Consider the following 23,516-nt stretch of genomic DNA (forward strand, 5'->3'; position numbering starts at 1 on the left):
GCTTTTGAGTTGATAGCATTTATTAAAGGGATAGTTCACCCAAAAATGAAAATTGCTGCTGTTATTTACTCACCCATGAGTTGTTATAAACCTTTAGAAGTTCTTTCTTGTGTTGAACATAAAAAGATAAAGATATTTTGAAGAATGTTGGTAATCAAACTCGTTCTGGTCCCTATTGACTTCCAAAGTATAAAGTCAATGGAGGTTTGATTACCAACATTCTTCAAAAAATATATATTTTTGTGTTCAACAGAATGTTGACAGCATTTTATTTTTGGGCGAACTATCCCTTTAAGAATGATAATTACACTCTTTCGAAAATGTCAACAAAAAAACTTTTGTGACGTATTAGTTTGAGAATTATTATTGTTATGAATAGTATACATCATATAAACATAAAATAAACGCTAAAAAAGGAAATAATAAATAAAAAATTACATACGCTCCCTCTAGCGGTTCTTCACTGATACTTGAGGAGCTGAACAAACTCACACGTCAACAAAGGGCGTGTCCTAGGGCGACTCCTAGCCTGTCATTGGATGCCATTTGATTGACGTGCTCACGTGGGCGTTAGAGTGCAGGAAGTTTCTAATGAATCGCTGTTGTGTTTTGAGGTAAGAGCGATCTAATTAACTTCATCATTTCACATGATATTATTGTTAAATGTGTTTGTTTTTCAGTTTTTGTCATATAAAATGAGTGTGTTGTGTTTATAAACAGCTACGCTGCGTTTTTGTTCATTGTAACGTTAGATTGTAACAACATCAGATGTTTTAGAGTCCCTGGATTGTTACATTAAGCTTTAGTGTTTATTTATAGAAACATAAAGTCAGGAAATGTTCTAAAGATGACTTTTATGCGAGTTGTAAGAACAATTTGTAAATTGTTTGACTTTGATGTTCGACAGTGCACACGGAGTCTTACAAAACAACGGATTTATTGATCTTAAATTATTGATCTCTTTATTGTGGAAGTCATTTGAGTGTTACAGAATCCGTTTAATCATGTTAAACGTCTAAAATAAGGCGGAAACAGGGTTTCTTCTCATGTTTCAATGTGACGTAGTGTAGCGTACTGTTAATCTGCAACAGGATTAAATGATTCATTTACAGTCCTGCTCAAACATGATGGTGTGCTGCTAGTTTTCTTTTAAACGTTTAAAGTTGGATTTGTCTTGACTTGTGATGAACTTGCCATGACTGTTTTCTCAGATAGATGATGGAGTTTATTTTTAAACAAAATAATGTACTTTTATACAGCAAGGATGCATAACAGTGATCAAAAATGACAGTAAAGACATTTATTTAAATAATCATAAATGTTTCTTGAGCATCAAATCATCATGTTAGAATGATTTCTGAAGGATCATGTGACACTAAAGACTGGAGTAATGATGATAAATTCAGCTTTGATCACAGGAATAAATTACACTTTACTATATATTCACATAGAAAACACTTATTTTATATTGTAATAATATTTCATAATATTACTGGTTTTTTAAATAAATCCAGCCTTGGTTAGCAAAAAAGATTCCTTCAAAAACATTAAAAAAATCTTTTGAATGGTAGTGTAAATTCAGTCATATCAGTCAAACATTTGGACAGAACTTTTGTATCTCATTTTGACCTAATGTTATGCTTAATTACTTGAAATTAGTTTTGGACACAAATATAAATTTACTTTCTTTTTGTGTGGTATTTATGCCATGCATACTGTCCCAGGTATCTAACAGTTGTTAACATTTCGGCCCTAAATATTTTCAAAACTAAAGTTTTAATGACATTTCTATTTGTCTACATGGATGAGCTTGTGCCAAAAATGTACACATATACTGAACGGACAGATTTTGAGACATGCTCTGTTTAGAGATCATTAAGGTCATCATGAAGATTGACAGACTTCGCTCACTTACCCCTGTGTGAGCTTTAATGTTGACATCAGTTCATCAGGTCGAGTCATCGTCAAGATTTATGTGATGTTGAATGGATGAATATTCACATCAGTCTGTAAATTTAGAGCGTTGACTGACAGAATTAGACAGCCGGTTTGTTTTCTCTCTCTCTCTCTCTCTCTCTCTCTCTCTCTCTCTCTCTCTCTCTCTCTCTCTCTCTCTCTCTCTCTCTCTCTCTCTCTCTCTCTCTCTCTCTCTCTCTCTCTCTCTCTCTCTCTCTCTCTCTCTCTCTCTCTCTGTTAACACACACAATTTCACACAATAGCAGATGAAAAAAACAGCTGAGCCCATTACAAACTGCTGGCATGGCTTTCAGTGTGTGTGTGTGTGTGTGTGTGTGTGTGTGTGTGTGTGTGTGCGCGCACTGTTTTCATGTTTAGCTGGTTTAATGTTGAAATAATAGTTTTAAATGCTGTATTTGCAGCCGGTCACCGTGTGTGTGATTTTAGACGTGCGTGTGATTTCAGACGTGCGTGTGTGTGTGTGTTTGTTGGGATGTGTGTGTGTGTGTGTGAGCGCTTGAATGTACTGGGTCTCTCTCAGAACCACCAGTATTCCCTTCTTTGTTCGTTCCACACACACGGTTCCCAGAGAGAGACAGAATAAAGGGCTTGCATTTAAGTAAAATAAGCTCTGCACACAATCCTCTCCGTGTGGATGATCTATCCAGATAGTTAGTGTTGAGCTCATATGTAGGATGAAGAAGGTTTTTACTCCTCGATGGCTGAAGGGTGGAGGGTTCCCGGCTTTACCGGCCTTCATCATCATCATCATCCTCATCATCAGTCCATCTGGGTATGTGCTCTTCATGGATCAGAGCAGGAGAATCTCCTCTGTGTGTTTGAGAAACGGTTGTGCACAGCCGGTTAATGTCGATTTATAATTCCCTCGAATTCTTTCCGCATTAAAAAAGTTTTTCATTTAGCAATTTTTAACTCCGTAAAGCCCATTCTATCATATTTGATATTTCTAAGTCCAGATAAACCTGTCGCACACAATCTCCTGCAGTCCTTCTGTCGTCTGGTTGATAGTTCATACTTTGTATCATGTAAAAGTCTTTCTGCAAGGAAATCTGCAGTGATTTTTATCAAGTAAACGATATTGTTAGTAATATTTCAAGATAAACACTTCCTAGATTTAAGCAACTTTGATTTATTTGATTATTCATATCAAATATGATCATCAGGCTTTTGAGGAAGGTTTATTTGTTCATCTCTCAATCATCATTGTATTGCATTGCATTATATGTTTTAAAACTACAGAGCCTACAGATCATCTTAAGACATATATGATATTATTTCAATGAATTTAATGTGAGCATTCTGTTGTACTGTTATAAAGTTTTTACATGGCAAGCTATCAGAATTTCATTTTATATTTCAGCAAAGCATCTTTCTGCTTAGTTTGGGCCTCTGAATAAAATTGAGCTGCTTTCCTCCTCAAGTTTATATCTCACAACTATATATGAGCCATAAAAGCCTATACATTTATTTTTTCTTTTTCTGTCTATTATTTTCATGTCAGGCTTTAGGGTTTGGGTTTAAAAATGTGTTTGATGTACGGTCAGCCTCTGCATAAATGATTCAATAACTAAAATGTATGTTATGATGATTTGTGGGACAAGGTATTAGTTGTCATATCAGCCAGCGCAACAACTAGTTTCCGCCACTAAACCAGACTGATTTGCAGAAGTTCTAGTTCTCTTTGTGTCTGTTCAAAAACGCACAGCTAAAGACGGCATTCTCCGGTTTTAAAATGTTTTGAGTGATTTTTCTGTAATTATTGTGCTCATTTAATTTCAGGAATTTCATGTACGTCTTTATTTGCTGTATTTGTATGTCTTCATATCGGCCATCAGAAACCCTGCTCTCATTGTGATTGGAAAATCACAATCCCAACGCTGAATTGAGTTTGTGTTTCTGTTTGTTCACTTGATTGTCATCCAGACCCGGCTGAGACTGCACAGTTTACTCATTAATGACCTAATTATTAATAAAAAGGTCAGGTCTGGGGCCGGTTGCATAAACATAGCCATTACGTTAAAGACAGTGTCTTAAGTTCTAGCATGACCCGCTAGCAGTTAATCAGGAGCAGACAGTTTTACTTTTCGGTATTAAATTAGGACAATCTATGTTTTTATGTAGCTGATTTAAAAAAGCTATGAACAGTCTAAAAAACAAATTTGATGTCTAACTTGTAAAACTAGTCTTCGAGGTTTATGCAACTGGCCCTTGGTTTGATCTGATCTTGTTGTACAAAGTATTTTTATGTGACGTTTTTCTCAAGTCTGACATAATGCGAGATTTTAGATTAAAAAAACAAAAATTAGATTTTAATCTCTGTCCTCATACATCTTAAGCTATGTTAACCAGCTATTAAAGATCAAGAGATTTCAACACATTCAAGTGTTTCTTAATGTCAACATCAAATCAAACCTATTATCTTATTGTGAATTATTCATCAGTGCAGGTTTTTCTAAAATAAAAACTTGCTCCACTGGTAAAGTCCTAACACCGGAGAGATGAGGAACGCATTACAAATTTACATGCACTTATTCTGTGTGTGAAACGGCCTGAATATAATATGATTTAGTTTATATCATGTCCGATTCTGTTGTTGGTTTGAGTTTTGGCGTGACTTCAGATCTGCCAGCATGTCATGATGATAAAGTTGAGATGTTGCGTACTGTCAGACTTTTGCTCTGTGTGCAAAGGTCACAGTCGTACATTAATGAGCAAAATATGACCTGAAACTCACTCCTATTCTTCGTGTGTCTCGCTCTTCAGTCCCAGACCATGAACTACGTGGGTCAGCTGGCAGAGACGGTGTTCGTGACGGTGAAGGAGCTTTATCGCGGTCTGAACCCGGCCACACTCACCGGTGGCATCGATGTGATCGTGGTTCGGCAGCCGGATGGCTCTTACCAGTGTTCCCCGTTCCACGTACGCTTCGGGAAACTCGGAGTCCTGCGGTCCAAAGAGAAAGTGGTGAGCTGGAGTCTGTTAGCTTCAGGATCCACCGTCATATTAGTGCAGATTTAGAGGAATCTGTGCTTGTGTTCTGAATGACCTTCTCTGGTAGTTAAAGCTCTTGTGCTTGTCTGGCTAAATGTTCCTCTTTCTCAGAACTAACCAAACTTTAACAGCAGAGAACATCTTGTTAGTAGGAAATAGTTTTCAAGAAGTACAAGCGATTAAATGTCAAAAATTGTGAAATTAACTAACAAGAAGTTCTACTGTTATTATTATTTCCATTTTGCTAGACAGTGATGACAGTGATATTTTAATGTAAAAGCAGTGGCATTTAATTTAATTTTAAATGAAACTATTTTTTATTTTACCGCATATTTAATGCCAGTTATATTTTCATTTAACTTAATGTTTAACCTAATTAAACCCAATTTAGATTAACCTTTTTATTTTTATTAATTTATTTGCAGTCATATTTTCACCCTTTCATTTAACTCAATTAAATTTAACTTAATTTGATTTAACATTTTACAGGTCCTTCTCAGAAAATTAGCATATTGTGATAAAGTTCATTATTTTCCATAATGTAATGATAAAAATTAAACTTTCATATATTTTAGATTCATTGCACACCAACTGAAATATTTCAGGTCTTTTATTGTTTTAATACTGATGATTTTGGCATACAGCTCATGAAAACCCCAAATTCCTATCTCAAAAAATTAGCATATTTCATCCGACCAATAAAAGAAGTGTTTTTAATACAAAAAAAGTCAACCTTCAAATAATTATGTTCAGTTATGCACTCAATACTTGTTCGGGAATCCTTTTGCCGAAATGACTGCTTCAATGTGGCGTGGCATGGAGGCAATCAGCCTGTGGCACTGCTGAGGTGTTATGGAGGCCCAGGATGCTTCGATAGCGGCCTTAAGCTCATCCAGAGTGTTGGGTCTTGCGTCTCTCAACTTTCTCTTCACAATATCCCACAGATTCTCTATGGGGTTCAGGTCAGGAGAGTTGGCAGGCCAATTGAGCACAGTAATACTATGGTCAGTAAACCATTTACCAGTGGTTTTGGCACTGTGAGCAGGTGCCAGGTCGTGCTGAAAAATGAAATCTTGATCTCCATAAAGCTTTTCAGCAGATGGAAGCATGAAGTGCTCCAAAATCTCCTGATAGCTAGCTGCATTGACCCTGCCCTTGATAAAACACAGTGGACCAACACCAGCAGCTGACATGGCACCCCAGACCATCACTGACTGTGGGTACTTGACACTGGACTTCAGGCATTTTGGCATTTCCTTCTCCCCAGTCTTCCTCCAGACTCTGGCACCTTGATTTCCGAATGACATGCAAAACTGAGCAACAGTCCAGTGCTGCTTCTCTGTAGCCCAGGTCAGGCGCTTCTGCCGCTGTTTCTGGTTCAAAAGTGGCTTGACCTGGGGAATGCGGCACCTGTAGCCCATTTCCTGCACACGCCTGTGCACGGTGGCTCTGGATGTTTCTACTCCAGACTCAGTCCACTGGTTCCGCAGGTCCCCCAAGGTCTGGAATCGGTCCTTCTCCACAATCTTCCTCAGGGTCCGGTCACCTCTTCTCGTTGTGCACCGTTTTTTGCCACACTTTTTCCTTCCCACAGACTTCCCACTGAGGTGCCTTGATACAGCACTCTGGGAACAGCCTGTTTGTTCAGAAATTTCTTTCTGTGTCTTACCCTCTTGCTTGAGGGTGTCAATGATGGCCTTCTGGACAGCAGTCAGGTCGGCAGTCTTACCCATGATTGCGGTTTTGAGTAATGAAACAGGCTGGGAGTTTTTAAAAGCCTCAGGAATCTTTTGCAGGTGTTTAGAGTTAATTAGTTGATTCAGATGATTAGGTTAATAGCTCGTTTAGAGACCCTTTTCATGATATGCTAATTTTTTGAGATAGGAATTTTTGGTTTTCATGAGCTGTATGCCAAAATCATCAGTATTAAAACAATAAAAGGCCTGAAATATTTCAGTTGGTGTGCAATGAATCTAAAATATATGAAAGTTAAATTTTTATCATTACATTATGGAAAATAACGAACTTTATCACAATATGCAAATTTTTTGAGAAGGACCTGTATATTTTACAGCTAATTTAATGCCATGCATAATTGCATTCAGCAATAAAAATTTTCCTTGCATTTTACACCTTGTATCATTTTTTATAGTGTGCCAAAGCTTCTTGCACAAAGTTTTTAATGGCCATTTCCACTCACTATAGCCATTAGAATTAAACATGTTTTTTTTTTTTTTTGCATCTGTACCTTTAAGACTTCATTATGTAAATGACCTCTGCATACTATTCATATGTTAATGAGCTCATGGGTAATGTAAGAGGCTTCAGTATGTCTACATTGCACATAATTTTATTTCAAAACAAGAGAAGAAACTCTTATTTCCCTCGTTAATAGCCTTTACGCCCAGCTTCACTACTTCCTGAACTTCAGCCAGCTCCTTTGTTTCCTGTCTGCCATTATTGGACAAACTGATTAATCCAGGTGTGCATGATTATTGTTACTGAGGCCAGGCACACCTGGATTAATCAGTTTGTCCAATAATGGCAGACAGGAAACAAAGGAGCTGGCTGAAGTTCAGAAAGTAGTGCAGCTGGGCATAAAGCCCATTGGTTGGTTTTCAGAATCCATATTCCTAAGCATTCCTGTATGTATTGGTCCATCTACAGGTGGATATCGAGATCAACGGTGAGCCTGTGAGTCTGCATATGAAGCTGGGAGATAATGGAGAGGCGTTCTTCGTGGAGGAGAACGAGGATTTTGAGGTGTGTCCAGATTACTGAGTTCATAATCTCTCGTCTGATGTTCTGCTGTGGTTTTCACGATTCTCTCTCTGTGTCAGACGAGAGTTCCCGCTCATCTCTGCACCTCTCCGATCCCCACTGATGTTCCAGAAGTGTCCGAGACGCCCGAGTCTTCCCTCACGTCTTCCTCCAGTCGACGGAAGAAACGGCGGCGTAAACGTGCTCGTTCAGACAATCATCTGCGTGAGGACGACAGATCCTCCTCGGACGAGAAAGGAGAAAGTCTAGATCAGGATTTCCTCAAGGACGAGTCACTATTGGCGGCCAGGTTAGATGTTTACTAAGTTTATTGTACATTAACTTTCCAGCTACTGTCAGAAAGAAGATTGGTGACTGGTTGTTTCATGAAGCTCTAGCTGTACATAAGCTAGTTTTAATGTAAAGAGGCCCTAAGTTACAACTTATGCACTAATTAAACAAACTCTTAATGGAGGCACTTTATTTTATAGTGCATGCGCTTACATGTACTGACAGTGTACTTAAAGGGATAGTTCACCCAAAAATAAAAATTCTGTCAGTATTTACTCACCCTCATTTTGTTCCAACCCCGTATGCGCTTACATGTACTGACAGTGTACTTAAGAAAGTGCTGGAAAATTGGTAAATGATTCGTAATAATAAATAAAGGTAATTTATACTTTTAAACAAAATACTTTTGTTTGTATCAGTATTTATTTATTGATCCTTATTAATTTCAAATGATTTATTGCATGAAGCTCTAGTTGCACCAGCTTTGATTACTTATGCATACTTAAAACTACAGCCTAGTTTTAACGTAGTGGCCCTAAGTTACAACTTACACACTAATTAAACTTAAACTCGGTAGCACTTTATGGAGGCACTTTATTTTACAGTACATGTACTATCAGTGTACTTACCTTAGAAAATACTGTTAAATTGGTAAATTAATCGTAATAAATAAAGTTAATTTCTTGTGTTTCCTTGGTATCAGTATTTATTCAAATAGAATTTCTGAATGTTATTTACATATGAAAATACTTATTTTGTTATTGATGATTAAGTAGTATCGTATTTCAAGTTATTGGATCATTAAGGATAAACTAAACACCACGTTATGTAACTACGCATTACTTTACTAAGAGCTTGCGACCTACTGTGTTTTGGCTTAAAGTCGGCATGAAACAAGTTATGCTCATCTTTACTTCTCTATTGTGACGTATATCTGAGTGAAACAGTTTCTGGAACAAGAACAAATGTGGGCGGGGCTTGATTGTGTCTGTGGGGAATTGATTGGATGGTTGTGCTTTGCTATTGGCTGATCTCATGTGAGTGACAGGATATAGCCCCGCCCTCTTCATCAGAGAAGAGAAAAGAAGAGATGATGCAAGAGGGAGGGGAAGTTATTTTAATAATGATGTGCACGTATAAATCATTTATAATGAATGCTGCAATATTCCATTAAAACAAAAATGATTGTCGGTTTTGATTTCATGGTGACTTTAAGAGCAAATGATGCAACGAAATATAGAACAGAGTTACGGTGCAACTTCAGGAAGTTACAAACGGTTTTACAAATGGTTTTTGTTTTTATTCTACAGTAAGTCTATATACTTCTCGCTGTCAGAGGAACCCTACGAGGAATCGTGTGGCGCTCCGAGAGACGTTCATCCTCACTCCGAGGGAGAGTGTTCTGTTAATGAGAGGTACTGATGTATCCTTAACCGTTTATGCTCACCAGTCACTGTGGCTAATGGTTTTCCAAAGTTACAAGCCACTCAGCATTTTCACTGCCCACAATTTTGACATCGATACCATGGGGAAAAAACTACCATATAGATATTTTTAATATTAAATCATTATTTGGCAGCAGGTTTATTAGGCTGCTGTCACTTTAAGACCTGACGCACAGACCCATTATACTGTTACACATGCGTTTTCTTTCTCAACTGTTTACATTCACTTAAAACATAACTGACTGTGAATACTTGCCAAGACCGGCATTTTGACATTATTTTGTGTGTATTTGACTGTTCAAGAGCAATAAGCAGCGGAAAATAACTAAATTTAGTACTGAGAGGCAGTTTTATGTGCCGCACTTTGGGTGTGAGCAAAAAATCTGTAGGAATGAGTACAATTATGCGCTCAATCAAATCTCATACGCTGAAATTCAAGCCCTGTAACAGCATCAATATTCAACCGAAGCAAGTGAGTGAGAGGAGGCGGGTTTGTGTGTCTCTCGCTGTCAGAGAGATGAGAGAGAGAGAAAGCGCAACTGGTACCTTGTGTCTTTTTTGTGGAAAATGAGTATTGGAAGTGTTTCAGATATTTCAGTATATGCATCGAAAAATCTATATTTTCGACACTACATTGCACTTAGTTTATTATTTCAGATGCCTTTTTAAAAGACTAGTAGGAGTGACTGCCTTACACACCACTGCTGAAATACACCCGCATTTGCTAAGTTGGCGGGTGTTAATGTCAAGCCCCGATCCGCAAACTTCAAATGATGTATTCAGCATATTTTAACTTCCTCTGTTCATATCATGAGTATCTTTGTTGTCTCTGTGTGTAGTGTGTTCTACAGTCGGCCCTCCTCTCCTAAGAGTGATTCTGAGTTATGCAAGCCGCAGGAGTCTTTAGGACCTCAGATGCAGTGGAACTGGGGCGCTTTTCCAAAGGTACCGTGCTGCATTAAACTACTGCATGCGTAAGGCTTTCATCGCAGATTAAGCCGCTTCAAAATGTCAGAATGTTTCGAAGCCAAGTAAGCTGCCTACCTACTGTCAAGCCAAACCAATTATTCAGACACCAGATATAATGTTTGATATTTTTTTACTCGTGGGTGCAGGACTCTATAGTTAATTTATGTAAGTTAGGATAGCAAAATAAAGTAAACTGTGAAATATTATACCCAGATATTCTTCATACAGTGACTACCAGTAAAATGTATAAAAATTTGGGACCAAAAATTATTCAGACACTTTGACCTGACCATGTTTTGCTTAATTGTTTTTGTCTTTAATTGCTAATGCGACCTTTTTACACCACAGACTGAACAAAATTAAGCATTGCTTTGTAATCGGTTTACCTAAATTAGTATTATCTAATTGTGTACTTAAATTTAACAGCTGACAGATATTCAACCTAATTCATTTGTGAGACAGTCTAACAGAAGGATGGAAAAAAACAGTGAAATATCAACTGATTTGAGAACTCTGAGTTCTTGTCATATTTTATTACCATTTTCTAAGCTGTAGTGAATAAACTGTGATAATGTGATAAATGTTGAAGGTGTCTGAATACATTTTGGTTTGACTGTAGGTTTGTTCTTGGACAAGGCTGTTATAACACTTTCTGAGAGGATTGCATGTGCATCTTTGTTTATGTAGGTGTGTCAGGCAGAGAGGGATGAATCTGATTCGCTGCCCTCCTCCATTACGCTCGCTGACCACTCCCACTTTCGTACCATCCATCGACAAACATCCTTCGACAGTGACAACATTGACTCTGTTGTGACTGTGGTGAGACCGGAACCTCAGATTGGTACGACCAGTCATGACCAAGTGGTTTCTTCATCCATTAAGGTCACCGAAACGGATGTAGTGACCTTTCAATCTGCAGGCGACTCTTTGACCACACTGGAAAAGGAAAACAACGTGATTAGAGACTTAACTGCTGAAATTGTTACCAGCACAGACAATGATACTAAGACGTATGAAATAACTAGCTCTGCTAATACAATCCTAGGGACCAATGCTGTCAACAATCCAGGTAGTATAGATGCTGACATAGAAAGCCAAGAGACCTGTGATGAGAATAACATCTTGGTCGTCTCCAAAATCCAAACCATTACCCATGTCACGTTCAGTGAGACTGAATCACAGGTTGTAGAAGCAGAAACTGATATAAACTTAATCACGGTTTTACCAAAACACCAAAGCTCTGCGGAAAAACTGACTCTTAGGACGGGAGACTCAGAGGATGGGACGGGATTAGAGACTTCACTGACCAATCAGGATGCTGACTACGCAAGCGTGATGGACTCCATCGTCCAATCAGAGGATCAGACGGCTTTCGAGTCGCCCTCTAAAGCCTCAGACTCTCAGGACAAGAGGAAAGGTAGTGTATTACATTGGGTGCTTCTCAATTCTTATTTGTGCATCCTCGTTTCTTTCCTCGCTTCCTTTCCTCGCGTCTCAGCTCCACCCCCTGTAGGACACGAGGGAAGGCTGCAAGGAAAGGAATCGAGAACGGAGGAATTGAAGGAAAGCTTATTTGTAATTTGGAATATTCTTGATCACTCGAGCGTCACTTCATAGCGTCATAACCAGCGCTCAAAGGATCTGCCCATATGTTGTTGAAGTTTGGTTATTTAAGAAATTCATAATAAATAAAAATAAAGCAAGATACCCTGTTGAAATATGTAAGATGTGTGGTTTATATAACCTGCAAAGGTAAAGTATAAATTAAAATGATTGTGACCGAGGAGGAAGGAGGAATTTATACGTGCTTCACGATTAGTCGATAAAAGTCTTCCGCAAAGGATACACCCGTGTATACACTCCTCGCTCATGACTCCTCAGGAAGCCTCCTCACTCCTCGATCCTCACCTCCTACTCCGCGATCCCCCTCCCCACTCCTCGATCCACGCCTCCTCTATCCTCGCCACTACTCCTCGATCCTCACCGCCTCATTCCTCGATCTTCGCCTCCTCATGTCTCGATCCTCGCCTCCTCACTCCTCAATCCTCGCCCCCCTGCTCCTCGATCCTCATGCCTAGATCCTCGCCTCCTCAATCCTCACCCCCTACTCCTCGATCCTCACCTCCTCACTCCTCGATCCTCCCCCCTGCTCCTCGATCCACGCCTCCTCGATCCTCGCCCCCTACTCCTCGATCCTCACCTCCTCACTCCTCGATCCTCACCTCCTCACTCCTCGATCCTCCCCCCCTGCTCCTCGATCCACGCCTCCTCGATCCTCGCCCCCTACTCCTCGATCCTCACCGCCTCTATCCTCGCCTCCTCACTCCTCACTCCTTGCCTCATCGATCCTCGCTTCCTCGATCCTCTCCTTCTCATGCCTAGATCCTTGCCCCCTACTCCTCGATCCTCGCCGCCTCACTCCTCGATCCTCACCTCCTCACTCCTCGATTTTAGCCCCCTACTCCTTGATCCTCGCCACCTCACTCCTCGCCTCCTCGATCCTCACCTTCTCACGCCTAGATCCTCGCCCCCTACTCCTCGATCCTCACCTCCTCACTCCTCGATCCTCACCTCCTCACTCCTCGATCCTCACCCCCTACTCCTCGATCCTTGCCACCTCACTCCTCGCCTCCTCGATCCTCACCTTCTCACTCCTAGATCCGCGCCCCCTACTCCTCGATCCTCATCTCCTCTCTCCTCAATCCTTGCCTCCTCACTCCTCGATCCTCACTTCCTCACTTCTCGATCCTCGCCCCCTACTCCTCGATCTTCGCCTCCTCGATCCTCACCTCCTCACTCCTCGATCCTCGCCCCCTACTCCTCGATCCTCGCCACCTCACTCCTTGCCTCCTTGATCCTCACCTCCTCACGCCTAGATCCTCTCCCCTTACTCCTCGATCCTTGCCTCCTCACTCCTCGCCCCCCTACTCCTCGATCCTCGCCTCCTCACTCCTCGCCTCCTCGATCCTCGCCTCCTCGATCCTCGCCTCCTCACGCCTTGATCCTCGGATATTGAGGGGATATTGAGAAGCACCCATTATCTGTAATTATTCTTTGCTTGAAATCGGTGTGAAACATTTGACCTGTATGTGTTCTTCCTAGTCAAGCGGAGTCAACATTTGGGACCATCTGATATCTATCTAGACGACCTCTTAAGTCTTAACCCTGAGGTCGCTGCCCTCTATTTCCCCAAGAGGTTAGAAGTTCAACTACTAATATGCATTACCGATTTTTTATAAATAAACCAAAATAAAATGTAATGCCTTATTTTTTTTTACTATTATAATTATATTCATCGATTGTGATTTTTGTTATTAGCAAAAATATTAATAAATCCAAAATAAAATTATTTTTTTATTTTTTTGTTTTATTTCTATAAATACCTAAATATATCTATAAATACCTACAATACCTAAATGAGACTAAAACAATTAAAATATAATATTCATTGAGTATAGTATTATTATTAAGTGTAATAACAAAATATTAATAAACATAAACCAAAATAAAAATAAAACTTTTATTGTTTTATTATATTTGTTTTGTTTCTGCTTTTTGACACAATAAGTAAATGATTGCTGTATTACAACAATAAAAATATAATATTCATTGAGGATATTATTAATATTATTATTATTAAATATAAAAAAATAATAAATCTCTCTATATTTTGTTTTATTTCTGCTCTTTGACACAACTAAATGATAGACTACAACAATAAAAATTCTATATTCATCAAGAATTATTAATATTATTACCAATATTAATAATAATAACAACATTGCAGAATAGCTCTACATCAAAGATGACCAATTTTTAATATTGGTGTTCCACTTTAAGAAAAAGCCACTTTTAAACTTTTAATGTGAATTTTGTGGACAAACACTTTCTTTGATGGTTGATGATTGTTTTAAATGTGCAGAATGAGTAGGTGTGTGCTTTTTTTAATTCCTCTGTGTTTTCAGCGAGGCAGAGTCGTCGGATCTGCGCTCGTCCCATCCGTCGGATCCGTCTCCTCCCTCGGGTCAGCTTTCCTCTCAGTCTCAGGGCAGCACCAACGCAGACAGCGGCACTGAGTATCTGTCCGACTCCACGACGGACACACTGGACGTCACCATGTCTCTGTGCGGGAGAGGAGACATCAGTCAGATCAGTAAAGGTACAGTAGAGAGCGAGACAGACATGCACAGAGACTTTTGTGGCTCTGCCCACAGGGCAGTCTCATTGGTCAAAACTCCTGCTTCAAATAACCGTATATTAAACATTAAACTTTACATGTATTCTGTAATTACAATGAAAAATATAATATTAATTGAGTACATCATTATTATTATTATTAGCAAAAATAATAATAAATCCAAAATAAAATAAATAAAATAATTTTATATTTTGTTTGTTCTGCTTTTTGATAATAAAACATAAAAAAGTAAAAATTCAATATTTATCAAGTATTATTATTATTATCATTAATAATAATAATAGCAAAATATATTAATAAAAATAAAACAAAATAAAAATATTAATTTTATTGTATTTGATTCGTTTATTTCTGCTTTTTGCTACAATAACTAAATAATTGTTGCACTGCAGCATTACAAATATAATATTTATTGATTATATTACTACTACTACTACTACTAACAATAATAATAAATACAATAAAATGGGTATATTATTTTATTAGTAAAATAAGTAAGTTGTTTTGTGATCTATGTAGTCAAATATATATTTTCATCTTCGTTTTTAAATCACCGTTATTAAGGTTATTGGTCCAAACTCCTACTTCAAATAGCAATATTTTACACTTTAAATGTATTCTGATTGGCTGTGATTTTGGTGTTTTATGCAGCATTTTATTTTCAGTGACAGAAAAAATGGTCAAATGTCTTTTTTTACTTTTTTTTCATTTGTTGCAGAGAAGTTTACAGAGCATCTCGTCAAGTATCAAGACTTTGTCAACAACCCTGGAATAATTGAAGACCCAAACCTGGTCATCTGCATCAACTCAAAGTTCGCTACATTTTCAATTCAATTCAAGTTTTTGGTATAGCACTTTTCACAATACATATAGTTTCAAAGCAGCTTTACAGGAAATGTTTGTTGCAATATAGTTAGTATGAGTAATGCTTATATTTATTCAGCAGTAAGAATGTGTGAAAAATGTTAGTATACTAACAATTAGAAAGCCTAACTGTTGGTTGGTTACTAACTTGGTGCATTAACATTGTATTAAATTGATGTGAAGTCAACTATATTTGCAGTTTTATGTATTTAGACATGGCCCAATCAGATTTTTGTGTCATTTTGGTCTGCAGTTTGATCATATTAATAGGGTTTTTGTTTTACTTTTGCGGTTGATTTGTTTCAGGTATTATAACTGGGCTGTTGCTGCTCCAATGATTCTGTCAGTTCAAGCTTTCCAGAAGACTTTACCAAAGGTAGTTTGGTCCTTGATCCGTGCTTAAATGATTAATCATTCAGGGATAATGACTTTTCTGTTGTTGTAGAGCACCATTGACCAACTAGTCAAAGATAAGATGCCAAAGAAGTCTGGCCGCTGGTGGTTCTCCTGGAGGAGGAAAGATTTGAACAATATTGCGGTAAATACTGAGTCCATTTTTATTGAGATGATTGTGCAATTTCCCTTTAAGAGATTGATAAGTACAATATCTGCTGACCGTGTCTAAATAACTCTAAAGCTGCATTGCACATTTATTTTGAAAAACTTTACATGTTAGGGAAACGCAAAGCCCGACTCAGAAGGGAATCAGCTTGAAGCGTCGGCCGCCGTCGCTGGACCCTCTTCACTGAAGTAAGATGTGTGTTTGCATGCATGCAGAATATTAAACATGGACTTTTTTCACAAATAATTGAGAATAAAATAATTGAGGGTGTTTGATAAATCTTCCTCTAGCTATGCACCAGCAAAAGCCACCAACAATGCATTAAAAATGTCTTGTTTATGTGTGTCATATTAGACAAAAAAGGTTGCAAAGGAACAAAACAAAAGCAACGGAAGTTAATATCCAAACTTCATGCATCCACACCAACAGTTGTCAGTATAAAGTCCAAAAAATACAGGACAAACACAAATGAAAACGCCTTTAAATTGAATGCATCTGTGCACCACATCACAGCAAGCACTAAATCTGCATCAATGCAACAATGTTTGTATAACATTGCATAATTTTGTTAGTAAGTTTGGTACGATCAGTTAAATGTGCTTCCTCTTCTGTTCAGAGAGCTCTTAACCTTTGACATTCTGACTCAGTTAAACGTGATGAAACTCAGTATTATCAACACTATTGGCTGACTGATGGAAATGTGCATTGCTTATTTTATCTTTGACAGTAAAGTCAAGAATTGGTGTTTTTTGTTTGTTCTGTTATTTGTATGTGCACAGGAGTTCTGTTGAACTCTCGAGCGATGAGGATGGTTCAGTCTCCATGATGAAGGACAGTGAGATGATGAACACAGCGCAGTGCATCAGTCAGATGTATCGTAAATCCCTCCGGCTGACCTCTGAACAGATCGTAAGAGCACATCTAACCATATCATCATCATTATCAATATCGGACATCTGTGTGATGGAGTTTAGCAAGGAGAGACTGGACTTTCTGCAACTTGGAATTAAATTGAAACATTGCACCACAGAATCAAAAGAAATAAATAAGAAATGCTATTTTTCATGTAGATATTACCATTGATATTAATTTTCATGACTGTATTACAGTAATCTTTATTTAGTGTGTTATGTTTGAGCATGAAAAAAAAAAGTCCCATCAAAGAGTTATTCTCTATAGTGTTGTTTCTGAACTCCCTCCATTGTAGTCTTGAGTTTCTTCCAGGAATGAACATGTCACAATATTTATACGTAATTCATACGCAGAATAAAGGGGCGGGGCCTGGTTGAGTTAGTTAGTAGTGTGTTAAACTGGCGGTTATGGGAAGAGCGGGACATTTCCCAAACACACTCAAAGCGCTCGACCAATCACAACACACTGATCCAGCCGACCAATCAGAGCACAGTGTGTTCTGAAAACTGAGCATGAAAACTGACTCTAGTGGAGCCCAAAAACAATATCAAGACTTTATAAAAGGGCATAATATTGCTTCTTTAATAAACCAGACGTGTGTAACTTGTATGAATTTGAGATTTTATTTATTTATTGTGTGTGGCAGGAGAGTCTAAATCTGCGTGAAGGGGCCAATAATGTTGTGTTCAGTGTCACCACGCAGTATCAGGGCACCTGCCGCTGCGAAGCCGCCATTTACCTGTGGAACTATGATGACAAAATCATCATCTCAGACATCGATGGAACCATCACTAAGTGAGTCTGTGTGTTTGTCTGAGCCTCTGCAGGATTTCAAGTTACTATGTGGGACATTTTACTAACAGTTTCATCACCTTTCTCACGGTATTAGGTCAGATGCACTGGGTCACATTTTACCGCAGCTGGGGAAAGACTGGACTCATCATGGCATCGCTAAACTATATCACAAAATACATCAGTAAGAAACACACAAGGTTCAAATCACAAGTTTCTGATTTTGATCAAACATTTGTGGTTCACTATAATCATGTGCAATTTTTATAATAGTTTTGATAGATACAGAAACTGTTTGAAGCAGCAGCAATGCAAATATTTTAAAGGTTTAAATAAAAAAAATTCCCTGAGATGCACTGGAAATAAGGGCATGCCATTTAATGAATTATATTAACTGCATATATACAAATTTCTGTCATGAAACTCTAGATAGAGCCGGCTGATAGATCCTTAACTCAATCTGCCAGCAATCACATCATTCCCTATAGGGCACAGCTGATTGGTTCTCGCTGTATCAGTAGCCAATGAGCTCGTTGCTCAACCTTTAAAGGGGACGTATCATGAAAATCTGACTTTTCCCTTGTTTAAGTGCTATAGTCGGGTACCCTGTGCTTCTACCAACCCTGAAAACGTGAAAAGTGAAACTCTGTAACTTTGTTTTGGTGAGCCTTTCTCTGCAAGCATGTCAAAAATAGAGCCGATCAGATTTCACTCCTTCTGACGTAGGAAGGGGATTTTATTATAATATTACCGGCCCTTAATCTGCACGTTTACACACACACCAGCCGACATTTGGTTTACAACAGTGTGACCAGTTCTAACACAATGGCTAAAGTTGGAGCAAAACATCAGCAAAACTGTTTTGTCGTTGAGCACAGACGAGCAATGAACACTATTTGAGCAAAACATCTCACAGCTGTCTTAAAAAGACCTCAGGAACTGTCAACTTGTGTGAAAGTTAAACATGACGATGAGATGAATCAATGTAACTCCACAACTACTACATCCATCTATCCACTAACCACTCAGAAACGTCCATGTGCGTCTAACAGTGAAACTCTGCCTGAGACTCTCCGTACTCGCACTCGCTACAGGTTATTTCTGAGATTTGCGTTGGTTATTGCTGGAGTATCCGAAGCTCGTGTAAAGGATCGATGGTCTTCTGAACGGAGGCGGAACAGCAGCTCATTTGCATTTAAAGGGACACACAAAAAAACTTCGATGAGCTATAATAATGATCTGGGGGGAATTTTGTAGGGGTGTCGAAATTAATCGTTTCTACGATGCATCGAGATGCAGACGAGGACGATTCGGTATCGGTTCAGTAATTGACCATAACCGATTATAATGTACTGACCCTTTTCTGACGTCGTGTGTCGCGTACGTGTTTTGTTGCGGTGGCATACAATGGCAGACGGAGGCGAGACGCGAGTAATTAAACATGCTCCAACTACTTTAAAAGCCTACGTCGGGACACATTTCAGCTTTTATGAACAATCGGTAAGCACGACCTGGAGAAGACACGCACTGTGTGTAAATCATGTCAAGCATCGTGATGCATCGTGATATCGAATTCAACTGAATCGATGACATGATAATCGTATCCGAACCGAACCGTGAGACCAGTGTAGGTTCACACCCCTAGTATTTTGAGCTGAAATTTCACAGACACCGTAGATTTATAAAACATCATGTGAATAAAAAGGGGCATACTACGTCACCTTTAAATACTGGTCAGCATTTGCGCTTTCAGAAACCCTCCACCTTCCCCAGCTCCACCTGTATAGATCTGCTTTGGGTAATTCATGTACACTACTATATATTGTGAAGCAGCAGCATGACTTACTTGCTCACAGCAGCGTGTTGTGTATGTATTAGCAGTAGCAAACTAGCGAGTCTCGTACTTGATCAGAAGCAGCTGCAGCGTAGCAGATTGATTACGCCAAGACAAAACATATCAACATTGTCATAATCATTACCATACCAAACACTCAGAGAGTTGTCATGACAGATCTATATTTGTTGACAAAGTCCCTCATGCAATAGGCAGGCTTTGCAATATCTCATCTCACTTTCATTGTTGTTCCATGAGCATAAACAGTTTTAAAAACACTGCCGTTCTGGTCTGAACTGTTTAGCTGTTTTCTGAATATGTAGTGTGAAATGCATACATTTATTTCTGTAATTGATATATTAACAGCCCAGTTAATACTTTTATTTATCAAGGATGCATTAAATTAGTAAAATGACAGTAAAGGCAATTATAAAGGTAGAAAAAAATTCTGTTTCAAATAAATGCTGTTTTTTATTTTTACTTTCTATTAATCAAGGAATCCTGCAAAAAAAAAAAAAAAAGGTTTCCACAAAAATATGAAGCAGCACAAATGTTCTCAACATTGATTGTAATCATAAATGGTTCTTGAGCAGAAAATCATTATATTACAATGATTTCTGAAGGATCATGTGACACTGAAGACTGGAGTAATGATGCTGGAAATTCAGCTTTGATCACAGGAATAAATTACACTTTACTATATATTCACATAGAAAACAGCTATTTTACATTGTCATAATATTAACAGTTTTTACTGTATTTTTGATCAAATAAAGCAGCCTCAGAATCGACATTTAAAACTCTTGCCGACCCCAATCTTTTGAACGCTGGTGTATGTACCAATCATTTCTGATTTCGTTCTTCTCTTGCAGGAATGGTTATAAGTTCCTGTACTGTTCGGCTCGAGCGATAGGCATGGCAGACATCACTAAGGGTTATTTACAGTGGGTCAATGATAGAGGAACTGTCCTGCCCAAAGGACCAGTGCTACTGGCTCCCAGCAGCCTGTTTTCAGCCTTACACAGGTGAGCACACAGAAACAAGCTGCATTACTGTTAAAGTCACCATGAAACAGAAGTTGCGCTCGTCTTTTCCTCTCTATTGTGACGAATATACGAGTGAAAAGCTTCTGGAACAAGAACAAATGTGGGCGGGGCTTGATTGTGTCTGTGTGGTATTGATTGGATGGTTGTGGTTTGCTATTGGCTGATCTCATGTGAGTGACAGGTTGTAGCCCCGCCCACATCATAAGAGAAGAGATCCTGCAAGAGGAAGTTATTCTGATTCAAGATTACGAGGGACATGAATTTAAAACATTAATGATGTGCATCAAAAAACACTGCAATATTGCATGGGCGCTTTAGAGCGTTTTGGCAGCGCAGCATTATTTTTTTCGGTTGAGACACTTTGCTTGTTATGATACGGAATATCCGCGAAAGTGTTACTAGTATCTCATTTCACACATATTTTGTTTCTGTGTTGATTCTATATTAAAATGTTGATATATTGTAACGCATTCTCAGGCTCTTGTTTTAAATTATTTTCTTCTGTTTTTATGCTTGTTGTTGTCTTTTGTTGACGTTGAACAAGCAGAATGTGGCGGTTGGTCGGTGTGATATTAGTCCCGCCCCTCCTCCACTGTGATTGGACGGTTGGGTAAAAAGTGACAGTGATGAGCGCCGCGTTTTACCCAAAGTTTAACATTCTTCAACTCTCGGCGACCAGTAAAAAACGCTGAGCGCTTCAGCTTGAAAAAAACGCTCAGCGCCTCGTTACGCTCATAGCGTTTAAAAAACGCGGTTCTCCCATTGAAAACAATTGGAAAAATACGGCAGCTGCGTGAAAAAAACGCTTTGGTGGACACACGGCCAAAATGATTTCATGGTGACTTTATTGTAGTCTAATGTAGCCAGAACCGTAAAGTCCCCTTTACTGATCACTGCACGGACTGTACTGAAGCTGAAACTACTGTTAATGTAATTCTGTGTTTCTCAGGGAGGTGATTGAGAAGAAGCCAGAGGTGTTTAAGATCGCCTGTCTCACTGATATCAGAGATCTGTTCAGTCCCATCAGACATCCCTTCTACGCAGCCTTCGGCAACAGAACCAACGTGAGGCTTTCTGCAATATTAGAAACACGTGCATTTCCAAGGAATTATGTGAGAGCCTGACCATATTTTGCGTCTGTGTCTAGGATGCATATGCTTATAAGGAGGTTGGTGTGCCTGAAACTCACATATTCACTGTCAACCCGAAAGGAGAACTCATACAAGAAAAGATCAAAGGAAGCAAGTCCTCGTAAGTTACATCACTCACACACACACACACACTCTTACTCACTTCTATCTTCATTGATGTTCACAAACAGACATAAAATACAATCATTTTGTTTGACTGGCATTTTGTGTGTGTGTGTGTGTGTGTGTGTGTGTGTGTGTGTGTGTGTGTGTGTGTGTGTGTGTGTGTGTGTGTGTGTGTGTGTGTGTGTGTGTGTGTGTGTGTGTGTGTGTGTGTGTGTGTGTGTGTGTTTCAGCTACTCTCATCTCAGCGAGATGGTGGATCACTTCTTCCCTTTCTTCTGTAAAGATTCAACCTCATCCTTCACCTGTCCTGAGTTCAGCCATTTCTCGTTCTGGAGGGATCCGTTGCCTCTGCTGGATCTCGCTGATCTGAACTAGTCTGGTTTAACTCCACACCAATCATCTCTCAGTGCCGATCACTTATACCTCTTTCTCAACACTTCTTCTTTATATAGAGCTGAATGTGTCTGTGCATTTACAGTGAAACCAGCTGTAGCATTTAAACTGGAGATGTACACACACAAACACAGTCTGATGTATGCAATCATAATCGTATAACACTACACTGAGGAGCTCTTCTTCATCAGAAACACTCTTTTGACCCCACAGACGGAAAGAAAACGCATGAACCTGTGTTAAAGCCGCTGTGTGCCTTCACTATTACTATAACACTGAGCTGGGATTCTCATGAATATATGTTCATTTCAACTTCTCCGCCAAATAATGGCCTATATGTCAGTTTCAAGGGTTTTTTATTTGTATATTTTAACTTTTTTCTTTTTTTTTTTACACACTATTGATTTATTTTAGTGTGTACTGTAAGAGTATGGATTTGTTTTATCAGCAAATAATTTATACAACTAAATTGTATTTCTATTTATTTTCAGCATTCAAATTCAAATGGAGCAAAGACAATCTATATGTATTTGACTTACATTTATTGTATTTAAAAGAACTTTGAAACAATAAAAACACTGAGTGACACTTGATACTTCACTTGTCTGGACTTTCAGGAATATAGTTAGTGGTGTTTTCCAAAGTAACCCTTACTTAAAGCCTTAAATCCTCATGTATAGTGTAGCATGGAGACACACCTTTGACATGCTGATTTCAGGAACTGTGACACAAAAACTGTACAGGAAGGATAAGGGATGAATCCAAAGTTTAAACTGGTTATAAAGAGGGAAACATCAAGCAAAGGTTTGTTTAAATTGTGTGTGTGTGTGTGTGTGTGTGTGTGTGTGTGTGTGTGTGTGTGTGTGTGTGTGTGTGTGTGTGTGTGTGTGTGTGTGTGTTGATATTAACTGGCTGGCCAAAATATATTTATTTATGTTAGGTTTCCTCAACTTATTTTTATCCGGTTCTTGTCCTCGACCACGTCAAAAATATGTTTGTCAAATGGGAACTTTTACTTGTTTATAAAGGTTGCTGTAGTTTTATTTTATGTTTTTCTGCTGTGATTTAAAAAAAAGAAATCAAATCAGTAAAAGATTAAGGAAGGTATAGATTATGAGTCTCTTTGTTTTTATATTGCGTGATAAAACAGGACAGCTTCTGTAAACTACATCATGTTTTGCTGTTATCTTGTGGAGTGAATGCTTCAGTAAACACTGAGCTGCAGG

At 38.6% G+C, this 23,516-nt stretch overlaps 1 protein-coding gene across 1 annotated transcript; it reads left to right on the forward strand.

The window, feature by feature from the left end:
- The first annotated feature begins 527 nt into the window (after positions 1–527).
- On the forward strand, positions 528–22,883 carry LOC143707127 (phosphatidate phosphatase LPIN2). Its single transcript, XM_077199885.1, has 20 exons — positions 528–614; positions 4,741–4,941; positions 7,636–7,731; positions 7,809–8,038; positions 9,330–9,434; positions 10,304–10,409; positions 11,121–11,850; positions 13,536–13,629; positions 14,399–14,592; positions 15,350–15,443; positions 15,802–15,871; positions 15,941–16,033; positions 16,172–16,245; positions 16,837–16,966; positions 17,616–17,764; positions 17,859–17,945; positions 20,468–20,620; positions 21,591–21,705; positions 21,789–21,892; positions 22,128–22,883. The coding sequence occupies exons 2-20, from the start codon at positions 4,750–4,752 to the stop codon at positions 22,270–22,272; spliced, it is 2,961 nt and encodes a 986-aa protein (XP_077056000.1). The 5' UTR covers positions 528–614; positions 4,741–4,749; the 3' UTR covers positions 22,273–22,883.
- Positions 22,884–23,516: the final 633 nt, after the last annotated feature.

The sequence above is a fragment of the Siphateles boraxobius genome, unplaced genomic scaffold, assembly GCF_051911475.1.
Source record: "Siphateles boraxobius isolate OS27281-9 unplaced genomic scaffold, OSU_SipBor_1 41, whole genome shotgun sequence".
NCBI lineage: Eukaryota > Metazoa > Chordata > Actinopteri > Cypriniformes > Leuciscidae > Siphateles > Siphateles boraxobius.